The 12,666-nt window shown below is 38.4% G+C and overlaps 1 protein-coding gene across 2 annotated transcripts in view; it reads left to right on the top strand.

The window, feature by feature from the left end:
- The window catches only part of LOC114649272 (promotilin-like), an 81,989-nt gene extending 70,527 nt beyond the window's left edge, over window positions 1-11,462 (top strand). The window contains exons 1-5 of one of the 2 annotated variants that reach the window (XM_028798775.2): window positions 6,244-6,301; window positions 7,415-7,550; window positions 10,664-10,768; window positions 10,892-11,000; window positions 11,307-11,462. In XM_028798775.2, the coding sequence (XP_028654608.1) occupies window positions 7,434-7,550; window positions 10,664-10,768; window positions 10,892-11,000; window positions 11,307-11,314 (339 nt within the window). In that variant the 5' untranslated portion in view covers window positions 6,244-6,301; window positions 7,415-7,433 and the 3' untranslated portion in view covers window positions 11,315-11,462. Of the gene's footprint in view, window positions 1-6,243; window positions 6,302-7,403; window positions 7,551-10,663; window positions 10,769-10,891; window positions 11,001-11,306 lie in introns of those variants that run through there. The other variant, XM_051924390.1, reaches the window with a different exon arrangement.
- Window positions 11,463-12,666: the final 1,204 nt, after the last annotated feature.

The raw sequence follows: 12,666 nt of genomic DNA, 5'->3' as shown, positions 1-12,666 counted from the left end.
TAACTTGACATAACTTTGCTTTTGTGGCTAAACTATCAAACAAACGGGAAGGGTGGGTGCTGAGCCACAATCCAAAACTTCTGATACTATCTGCCCAAAAACACATTCACACTGTGAAAGGATGTTCTGTCTCCAGATGCTGGTGCTTTAAATTTGATGGTTTCCAAATTCAATCCAGATTTCTTGATTTAAGTCCCCTGCTTGAAGTGTCAGTCTTTGATAGTGTACAAACATAAAACTGGATAGCTGAGTCCCCACTTAACATAACTTGCAAAACTTTAGGATTTGGGCACATAACAGGGTTCATGAAGGAAAGTGGCATTGATGTGGGTGAGTAAACCTCACTTGGTCAATGAGTGTAGTCAAACTCAGGTCTTATGAGTCTTCCTCTGCTTTTAATATGATATTCAGAATTTTATAATGTTACCTTGTACAAGCAAAATAGCACTGAATAACCTTTTTATAGCTTGTGCAATGCATCCATTCTTATGAAAAGAACATATAAATCAAACCACTTTGTCAAATTTAAGAAGCCAGAGTTTATCATAGCTTGACTGGATACAAAACAAGGAGAAGCCCAGGATGGTGTGCCAGTCCACTGCAAGGCCCACTACTACATCCATCCAATATGACAATATTGGAAACTTAGAATTGGTGGTTAACAAACATTTTTGGAATTATTTGAGGATGACAAGAGGACCTATGTAAACACAGCTAGGACATAACTAAATCTAATCAGCGTTACCCACCGCTCAAGTCAATCACACATTAATGTTTTAACTAATGTACTGGCCCAGGAAGCCCTGCAGTCCAGAGCCTCAGCACATACTGTATGTGCAATGCTAGACAACCATAATACATAACAGGGAGCCCTGCATACTATAAGGGGACTCCCTGCTTTCAAATATAGGACTGAGGTTCGTACCATAGTAATTTAAAAGCCCCAACTTCTTTGTTGGAATCTGTGGCCCTGGACGAGATCAAATCCTCTGGTGGTACTACAGCTAGGTTCCCCTTGTGAAGTTATCTTTGTTATATTATGTTTAGCAGAGCTACATACTGGCCTAGCTGAATGAACAATTGGTCTTTACCTAGCACATCTCTTAAAAAATCAATAATTGCATATGGAAACAGAAGACCCAAGAAGATACTGCTTAGAATAATAAAAAACTCAACCATGAAACACACTCCCTATGAATAGACAGCTGCTTTTCCTAGAACTGTAAAGTATCAATTTGCCTTGTTCATATGTCATAAACCAGTCAGTTATAAATCTGTGGTTCACCATTACAATGATGTTACTAAGCAAAAAACTTACAGCAAACTTTTCTGTATTCATGTACAACAGACCACATTTTTATTACGGCTTCATTATTTTTAACAATAACATATGTCCATATTTTTTGAATTGCATGGCTGAAAAACAGCAGGTAAGTGAAACTAGGAAGTCTCATTAAGTGGCTATAAAACATGTTGACAGCAGTTTGCTCCTAAAGCCTTTTGAATTTATAATGCATTATGACCATGAAACAGTTTTTTCAAGGGTTGTAAAACCAATCAGTTTTTAAAGTTCCAAAACTTGACAAACGCACAATGTGGTGTTGGAAAATTCATACAGAACAGATATGGATGATGGTAGAGTTTGACAGACGAAACAGCTCAATTGCAGCAGTCCTTATTACAAGTTAAATATCTAAACAAACGTCCAAACATGCCTAAAACACCAAAGCATTAATCACATAGATGCCCTCTCCTCAAGCCAGTGTACGTTTATTTACTTCTTTCATACAAATGTTAATAATTTGCAGAAGAGTTCTCTCAGCTTGCTGTATATTACTGGAAGAGAAGAAAAAGAGAAAAAGCCATAGTATTTCGTTTAGTTCTTTTGAGAAAAATCACTTCCAAACTGATATTTAACAGACAACTGCATCAAAAGCTTGAAGACCAAGACCATAAAAATGGTACATGGAGCAATTTCACAAATTAGGAACCTAAGAATTTTAAAGCTGAAACAAGAAAACTTTCATGGATCAGTGTTTGCCTGCATTTATTTTGTCATGATCTAATTAAAACTTTAATTTCAGAGACCAATGTTATTTTCTCGCCACATTGTGGAGTTCTGTAAGCATATGTGATATACACTGTCAACAATTTCATTCTTTTCATAGATAGATATAACTTTATTTTTTGCTAGGGGGAATTTTGACACTTTACAGAAGCTCTTTAAGTAAATAAACACACAAGTAGGTGGATAAGCCAATAAATAAATATACACACACACTTTGGTCTGAACACACACCAGAATGATTGTAAAGCAAGAAAATTGAAAAGAAAGAAAAGTTCTTACTTGCGGTGGGCTGGCGCCCTGCCCAGGGTTTGATTCCTGCCTTGCACCCTGTGCTGGCTGGGATTGGCTCCAGCAGACCCCCGTGACCCTGTAGTTAGGATATAGCGGGTTGGATGATGGATGGATGGATGGATGGAAGTTCTTACTTGGCAGTCCCAGTCACAGTTAAGCATTATGCAGACATATTGCTGTTAGTATAAAGGAGCCCCAGTAGCGTTTCTTGACACATTTGTGCTTAATAATTCATTGGCTGAAAGTCTTCAGTGTTAGTGCGTCAGAGAGAGGATGTACAGCATTGTTCCTAATGGCACTTTTTTGAGAACATTAGAATACTTTTGACAAGAACTTGTCTTTCAGCCCAAAAAACGCATGACAATCCTATTCAACAAGATTGTCCAAAATGCCTTTAAATCGAGATTTGAAGGCCACTAAAGTCCTGCTCTCCTCCACACTACTTTGTAATTTATTCCATGTATCTATGGTTCTTTGTGTGAAGAAAAACTTTCTAACATTGGTGTGAAATCTGCTCTTATCTAGTTTCCAGCTCTTTATCTGTGTTCTTGCTGCAGAAGTTTTTTTAAAGTACAGTAACAACTTGGATATACTGTACTAATTCCTTTTGTAATTTTAAACACTTCAATTATGTCACTTCTTAATTTACATTTGCTTAAACTGAAAAAGTTTTACTCATTCAGTTCTCCTTATAGTTCATTCCTTTCAGTACTCTAATCAGCCTTGTTGCTCTCCTCTAAACTTTCTCTATCGCAGCTATATCTTTTTTGTAATATACAGAGCAGAACTGAATACAGTACTTCATGTGAGGCCTCACTAGTGGCATCACATATCGTAAGCATAACTTTCCTTGACTTGAATTCCACACATTGTGCTATATAACCTAATGTCCTATTAGCTTTCTTGATCACTTTTATACACTCTCTGGATATAGATGGTGATGAGTCTATTATGATTCCTAGGTCCTTCTCATAAGGTGTACTTTCAAGATTCAGTCCTCCCATTTTATATTCAAGTCTGATATTTCAACTTCCTAACACTTTAGTTTAGGTAATGTAAAAATGCATCTATTACACATTAACTCTTATATAACAAGGTCTCAATAATGATTTATTTTGTCTACATAACATTTATAAAACATCAGTAGATTGATTATTCATTTCTGTTCAGTGTGGCATATTGACATGATGGTAAAATGACTTGGTAATACAAAGGATTCGCAGGTCTTATCCTAACAATTGTGAGAGGTTCAGCCTGGACACAACCAGACGGACACTGGCAGTTCTTAAAACACACATGTTTATTAAGACCAAGTCCCCCAAGACACAAGTCCCACACACACATAGTGCTTCCCACACCAAAACATCCTTCCACGGGCCTTTAATCGTCCGTGGGCCACCTTTCTTCCTTGCGCTGGAGCTTCATCCTCCTCCAGCACCTGACTCTCACTCCCTGACTGTTGGAAGGCGGCCCCTTTTATAGTCACCCGGATGTGCTCCAGGTGCTTGTTGATGTCCTTCCAGCAGCACTTCCTGGTGTGGAGGAAGTGCCGCACGAGCACCTTGAAGCACTCTGGGCATCCCTGGAAGGTCCTTCCTCCACATTCCCAGGTGTGGCGGAAGTGCAGATCTCCCAGACTCCACGATGCTTTGGGGACCCCCTGGCGGCGGCCACAGGCCCCAATGGGTTTGAGTCTCGTTGCTCCGTCACTGGAGTAATGTTTTGTTAGGAGGTCACATTGCAGAAATGAATAAACACTTTACCGATTCTTTGCAAGTGTTATGAAGATGCAAAAGAGTGTTAGTTAAGGTCTTGTTACTTAAAAGTAAATGAGTAATATATGCATTTTTGCAGTGCCTAAACTAAAGTGTTACTATAATATTTTTCATTTCCTTACATTAAGTTTCATTAGTCAAAAATCTGACATGGCCTAAAATTTTAGCTGATTCTTTATTATCTGCCCTTCCAGCTAGTTTAATATCATCTGCAAACTTAACCTTAGCTTATTGATTATATTCTTGTCCACATCATCCAGGTCTTACTTGCAGGAGCTCATATCTAAATATGTCATGACAAGACTCTGTTTTGTCTGTTTTTGTGTGTATATTTTACATTGCTATTTTAATCTATCATTTATTATGAGACATCACAGATATACTGCCACCCAGCGTGCTTCTAGCCCAGTGTCCTAGAAACTATTGAAATCGTCAGAAAAAAAATGAAATGTAGAAATGTCAGGTAATTGAAAGGATCTACTCTGGGCATCTCTCTCCTTGTAGGATTCGTTTTGCCGACATGCTTGCATAAAAGTAAAAGGAATACCATTTTGCCAATGTTAACGGCTAAGCGACTTTGACTTTCTTCGGATGTTTAGTTTTGCTGACATGCTCGCTTCTCTTGTGTTAATAATGGCTAAACAAGTTTTCTGTTTCCTTGGAGGCGGAGCCCTTACCCTGACTCCAACTCTCACTTCCAGGCCGGACAGACACACACTTCCATGCATAGACATTTATATATATATCCATCCATCCATCCATTTCCCAACCCGCTGAATCCGAACACAGGGTCACGGGGGTCCGCTGGAGCCAATCCCAGCCAACACAGGGCACAAGGCAGGAACCAATCCCGGGCAGGGTGCCAACCCACCGCAGGGCACACACAAACACACCCACACACCAAGCACACACTAGGGCCAATTTAGAATCGCCAATCCACCTAACCTGCATGTCTTTGGACTGTGGGAGGAAACCGGAGCGCCCGGAGGAAACCCACGCAGACACGGGGAGAACATGCAAACTCCACGCAGGGAGGACCCAGGAATCGAACCCAGGTCCCCAGATCTCCCAACTGCGAGGCAGCAGCGCTACCCACTGCGCCACCGTGCCGTTTATATATATATATATATATATATATATATATATATATATATATATATATATATATATATATATATATATATATATATATATATATATATATATATATATATATATATATATATATAAAATCAGAAATTACAATATATATGAACAAGCTATCTGCAGTCGGCTAGCGCCCTGCCCGGGGTTTGTTTCCTGCCTTGTGCCCTGTGTTGGCTGGTATTGGCTCCTGCAGACCCCCGTGACCCTGTAGTTAAGATATAGCGGGTTGGATAATGGATGGATGGATGAACAAGCTATTCATATGATTGTAAATTTTATTAACTACATATTCTTTTTGTATAGCCAATAAGCTGAGGCCTGACCATTTTTTTTCTTGTACAGAAAAAGAATGCTGAGCAAGCCAGTACCCACATGGGAACTTAATAGTTTTTCTGTTTATTTATTGATATATTTATTGAAAAACTTTTGATTGAAAAAGGTTTTTTTTTCATTTTAGTGATTATATCAGCATATTGAACTGAACTGATGCAGCCATCAACATGCTTGTGAAACATGAGTCCAATATTTTGTGTTTAGATTTTTTTGGTACTAATGCCCCTCAGGTCCTGGTGACCATGAACATACTCCTAATTGCCCATACAATTAATCCAGTCCTGCTCTCCATGGCCAAAGTCCTCTAACTCCCTGCTTAGTAAACAAAAAGAAAGTTTTCATTTGATTTTCATGTATATTTTTAAATCAATTAATGTCAAAATTTCAGTTTGTGAATTTGAACATTTGAAGTACAGCATATTAATAGTGTATTCATATTGTATGTAAGCAGCAGCATCACAGCAACAGAACACCTCAGCACTTCAAGTCAAGCTGATTGCCAGTCTTGTATATATGAAATCAGAACATTCTTAAAGTATATACTTGAGATACAGACGTCATGAATAATCAGTGAGGTAAATAATAACCACCTAGAATTCCACATCTTACATGTATAAAAGGAGAACTGTGCCAGTAAATTAGAAGAAAGAGTAAAACTCCTCACAACGCTAACAACAGACTGGAAACTGTAAGTTAAATCCTCTTCTTTCCAATGATGCTTTCTCTCTTAAAAAATTACATTTTTTTCCTTAGATTTGCTGTTTTTTTCTTTCACACTAATCTTTGGTCAGCTTTGCAAATTTTTAGGAAAACCAATCCATTCATGAACACTGAGAGGCATTTACTTAGTAAGAAGTACAGGAATCATTCTATTTTATAGACAAATGTTGTCTAATATGATATTTCAAAAGACAAACTTCTAAGGTTGCCAATACTGTATTTCCATCAGTTTCCTAATTATTTTCACTTCATGAGTGTTTCAGATTTATTACTTGTACCTTTATTGATGACTATCTAAAAGAAAATATATTGATGAGTCAATTAAATATATTGACAATAAAAAAATATCACTTGGAAATCAATAGCAATTCGAACAGTGATCTTATCAGTAGATAGAAACATTGAAGTATACATCAGAACTATAACAGAATTTCAGGATTGTGAAAATAAATTGTCTAACAATATATCTAAAAAGTGTAAACATATCAGGTATAGTATTCAACTTCTTTACACATGGGAATGGAACTTACCAGTTGTTTAATAGTTGAAAAGGTTACACGAATTTAAGCACTTGGACTGGTTACTTTTTTGTTCTGGAAGTTATCTTGAGATTCTCGATTTTGCTTACAGAAGAAGGAGAAGGAGTAGGAGTAGCAGCAGTAGCAACAAGCCCCATGTTCACCATAAACCTATAACTCATTAATCTTCAACAACAAAACATAGGAAGGTCCATCTGGCAAACCTGTGAACTTGCTTAATCTAAATCAGAATAGCCTGCCATGACATTGCCACCATAGTCTCCATCTCCACACAACTCACTAATGAAAAAGCATAACTATGGGTGGTGGGTGAGTTTTAATCTTTAAAATAAAAACCCACTTACATATCTGTCGTATGCATACAGCAGCTAATAAATTATATAATTTGTTAAATCTTATGGAAAACAATGTTTATTTAAACAATGTTTCTTACACTGCACAATTAATGAACTTCTGCTTTACTGCTGATAGAAAACTTGTGCGGACACAGAGTGAAAATGTTTAAAACTATATTTTGCTTTCCTCCTGTAGGTTTTTGCAAGTTTCAGTTCTTAAGACATCATGGCTCCTGGAAGAGTGATGGTCAGTCTACTGCTGGTGTCCGTGTTACTGGTATTAGTTGACGAAACGGAAGGATTTCTCAGCTTTTTCAGCCCCACTGACATGAAGAAGATGCTGGTAAGACACAAACTCCTTTAAGCAAAATGTTGTCAAGATAGACTAGGATAAACTTATACAGATGATAGCATAAAGTGCTGTGGTTAGTGTTTTTACGTCAAAGCTCCAAACTCCTGAATTTTAATCCCAGCTCAAACGATGCACTCTGTGAAGTTTGCAAATTTTCTTCAGGTTCTCGTGGGTTTTTTTTCTGGGTATTTATGTTTTTCTCCACATTATAAAGAAGTGCAGGTTAGGGTTAATTGGCCAATTTAAACTAGCCTAGTAGTATTGAGTCTGGGTGTTTATATCAGTGTGACCTTTGATGAACTGGTACCTTGCCAGGCCTGATTTCTGCTTTGCATCTGACACTGCTAGGATAGACTCCTGTTCCCATAAACCTGATTAACAATGGTTGGATGGATGACTTTATCACACAGGACTTTGAACAATCTCCACAATGTCACTCAAGGCTGGATTAAGACCCTTAGAGGCTCCTAGGGGACGTACCTCCTTAACAGAGCTGATCTTACCTTTAACAGTATGGCGTGGTATTTCTCACTCTTGCTTTTAGTGCAAGACTCAAGTGCTTTATTGTCTAGCTTGTGTCCATTTGGTAATTTCTGCACTCATTTACTGCATCATGTCATTGAACTTTCCCCTTGGTCATTTTCAGTCATGGACACTGAATTGTTTTATCAAGTGGGTGAGGGTATTCGTAAAAAGAACCCTTGCCGTCACAAGCCCCTGGGAACACACTCAGATATTGCCCTGACTGTAAATTGACCCCTGGTGTTACTAATCAATGACTTAAGTAAAAACTATGCTTGCTATATATTTATATGGATTTTAATATGAAACAATAATTCTCTCTTTACTATCTATAGTTCCCTTCGCACAGTATATCATTACAAGCCACTTTACAAAGCAAGCAAAAAAAAAAACTGCTTTAAGCAAAAAGATTCACTGCAGTTCAAAATCATTTTTGTTATTTTTCATGTGTTTACAAAATTAAACATAAACCGATATAACATAAGTAGACTGATACTTACTTTAAAGGTAGCAGTAGTAATTTGAAAATAAGCAAGGGGATTAATGCTTTGTTCATAAGACATCATGCTGTGTCTTCATTTTTAATCACTGCTGAGGATTACCATTTTAAATCTGAAAAAGCCACCAAGGAAGTCTCTGTGTGCTCCTTCAATTTTGTGGAAAAGAAGCTAGCAGTACAACAGTCCTGTTACATAGAAGCTCAGAAACAAATTGTATAGTATTTTTGCAGAAAATAATTTATTTATTTGTTTACCAATTTTGGGCTGACTAGCAAATACCTGGCTGTATGATATTTTGTGCTGCTACCAGACTAATCACATGTGTAGTCTTTGTATTCTTTCTGTTTTGTTGTGGCTTTTCTTTTTTCACCTCAAAGCCTTTTCATTCTAATCATGAGGTGCTGCTATTTCAAGTTAGAGAGTTCATAGCCAATAGATTTTCCAGAGTAGCAGGTAGTTGTGTGTCTCTCACTTCAGTTAGCATTTACATACTATATGAAACATAGGGGGCACCATTTATGTAACTCAAATGACGTCCGCCTCAGACACCAAGGGGTAGCAATTATTTAATTTAAACAACACTCGCTCCAGAATACAAATGGCACACTATGTAAGTCATGCAATGCACAACCAAGCTTAGGACTGCATATGGGCTTCAACCAGCACTATCTGAAAAGCTACATTTTGTCAGATAATGACAATTTCAGAGGGTATCACAATGACACAAGACCAATCAAAACAGACCGAGCACCAACATCCCATTCTAAGATTGAATTTTTGTGACTTGAAAGGGGCGTGAACTTGAGTGTCTCATTAGTCATTAATAAAAGATGACATTATTAGTTAGATGAGTTCATGTAAACGTTAGAGAAGTCTGTACATGTATAGGAAAATTCTGCTGTGGATCCACCATTATTTTCATACCAAAAATATGACTGCTAATGTCATAAACTAGCTTTGAAAACTAATCAGTGTGGCAAGCGGCTGGGGGTGGCACTCAGCCGGGATGCCCGGAAGGACTGGAGGAGGGATTACGCCTCCTCCAGACCACAAGGGGGCAACCACCCTGGTGGCTTTGGGGACCACGGGAACAGAGCTTAGAAGCTCAACCCTATAGGGGCCCGTGGTCACCGCCAGGGGGTGCCCCAATGCCTGAGGAGCCCTGGCCCTCAGCACTTCCTCCACACCCAGAAGTGCTGGGGGAAAGAAGACCAGAGACACCCGGAGTGCTTCCGGGTGCGCAGTTGGTACTTCCGCCACACCAGGAAGGGGCAGCAGAAGCTCATCAGGAGGCACCTGGAGCACATCCGGGTGTGTATAAAAGGGGCTGCCTCCCTCCATTCGATGCCTGGAGTCGGGTTGAAGAGGACAGAGCTCGGAGGAGAGGAATGGAAGCGGTCAGGAAGAAGGAGAAGAGGCATTGTGTGATGGGCCTGGACTTTGGGGTGATTACTGCTGCGGCACTGGGTTTGTGTGTGTAAATATTGTAAATAAACGTGTTGTGGTGCATTAAAATCATGTCTACCTGTCTGTTGTCCGTCCTGTTCCCCACATCAATTTTATATTTCATACTCTACTGTAATCTTGTTTACACCATAAAGCAACATGTAATGGTCAATAATGATGCTATATAAGATTTAATAAGTACAAGTTAAAAGCACAATTAAATGGCTCAGAAGTGCAGTAGGTAGTGATGCTGCTTCATAGATCCTGAGGTGTAGGCTTGAACACCACACCTGATTATTATCTGTATGAAGTTTGTATGTTCTCACTGTGTCTGCATGGATTTTCCTCAGGGCATTCTGTGGTTTTACTTTCACATTCAAAGATTTCAAGGTTAGGCTAAGTGACAATTCCAAATTGGCTCCTGTGAGTTGCGTGTGTATCAGTGGGCCTTGAATTGGATTAGCAACTCTCCAGAACTGCAGCCAGGGATAGATTTGAGTATGTCACAGTCCTGAATTTGATTAATTGGGTTTGAGAATGTCATTAATCAAAAAAATATTTGTTAAAGTTACCCCTTAATATAATGTTTAGAATTAATGAATATCCCTTTAATGGGTATAATTCTTGTCTTGTCAGGAGAAAGAAAAATTAGGAAAGAAGTCAGTAAGCTTACAGCAGCGATCAGAAGAGAGTGTACCAGGGGAGCTGCCCAGTGCTGGATGGTACATCGAGAAGACTGAGGTATGAATATGCAGCCTCATTTTCACCAGCTCAACACTTCTATTTTTTTATTTCTAGCAAGCTAATCTCTTGCTTTGTTAGCAACTTTAAAAAAAAAAACTGTCTTAATACCACTTATCACAGACAAGCTGTCCAATGGAGATTGGGGTGAGGTTGACCCCACAGCAGCTCAAGAAATATGGAGCCATTTTAGCAGAAATGTTGAATCAGCTTCTCTTGGAGAAAGGAACAGGTAGAGTATGGCATGCAATTGACAATAAAAGGGTGCAAATTTGTAATGAAGTAATAATACTCTCAAATGTGTTACACTGAGATATGACAACTTTTATGAAACAAGACCTATAAAGCAGACTCTTACCTTTAATGTCCATTTAAGACATACAAATTTTATTTACATAATATAAAGCGCAAGAGGATTCAGTTCTGTAATCTTATTAACTTTTGCTAAAGCACATAGTAATTTTCACAAAAACTAAGTACCATATTGCAGATTTTTGTACCTAATATGTTTATTTAACTTGTTTTTCTTGTTTAACAGCTGAATAGCAGGATTCTGCTTCCACGGTTCCTGGGAAACATCAGTGGAGCCCCGTAAGGAAGAGAGAATTGTGACCAGAAAAACCTAACTGTTTATGTAACGCTAATTCCATGTGCTTTCAGAATTATAATAAAATAAACTATTTTAACAATACCATGACTAACATCTCTAAAATGAAGTGAATGATGTTAAGTAACATTTGAGACTAGGATGGCACACCAGAGCAGTAGTTTGTGCTGTTGTTTCACAGATCCCTTTTCCTGTCTTTGTCTGTATGCAGTTTGCATGTTCTCCCCAGGTAGGTATGGATTTTCTTACAAGTACTCCAGTTCTCCTCCCTTATTCTTAAATATGTATGTTTTAGGTTTATTACCAATTTCAAACTGTCCCCATGTAGGAGTGGGTGGGAATGTATGTGACAGCAGTGGACTAGTTCCCCATCTAGGTGTTTTATTGTGGAAGGTTCCTAGGGTGACCATAACCCTAACATAGCTATAACAGAGCCATCCTCTTTACATTTTAGGGTTACAAGGGTAACCTACATTGATATGAAATTTATGCTTCTCTCCTCCTATTTACCTTAATATGTAAATCTTTCAAATGTTATACAGTACTAAAACCACAACATGATAAGTTTCATAGTGTGCCTCCAAATCCCCATTACAGCCATTAAAGTTACACTTATCAGCCTTTTAAAAACCAAAACAAGCAGGAGGGAAGGTTTACACTTTTATTTGTGCATTACAGATTACTTATGATTCCTACTGTGTGCAAAAACAGAAGCAAGAGTAAAATGAGTGTGACAAAATAATACCAGTACAACCTGGTATCCAATATTACTAGACTGCCAGGTGGCTCTTCATCTTAATGAGGTGATTGGTCTCTCATCTGACAAAGTCTCTGATGGTGGAAAGACAGAAACACACCTGTGGCCTCATGCATAACACCGTGTGTAGAATTCACACTAAAACATGGCATAAGGACAAAAGCTGAAATGTTCATACGCACAAAAAATTCCAGATGCATAAATCTGTGCAAACGCCAACTTCCACGTTCTTCTGCTACATAAATCCCGGTCCCTATGAAAAGTAATGCATGTGCATGTGCCTGCTATCCTGCCCCATCTCCTCCCAGAATTACGCCTCTTTGAATATGCAAATCAATATAAATAGCCCTTAAGATGAGCATTCTGTGAAAAGACAATGGCAAAAGCACGGGGGAAAATAGAAGAATTTCAGCGAATACCAAATGGAGGCAAGGAAAAATGTACTACTTGTTGGTTTAAACAGTGATATAATCAACAAAAGGAAGCAGATTGAGTTACATAGAGTGTAAAAGTCGCACAGTGCCCGAAATAAAA

This window comes from Erpetoichthys calabaricus, chromosome 3 (genome assembly GCF_900747795.2).
Source record: "Erpetoichthys calabaricus chromosome 3, fErpCal1.3, whole genome shotgun sequence".
In the NCBI taxonomy this organism is placed as follows: Eukaryota; Metazoa; Chordata; class Cladistia; order Polypteriformes; family Polypteridae; genus Erpetoichthys; species Erpetoichthys calabaricus.
This window is presented reverse-complemented; position numbering and strand designations above follow the sequence as displayed.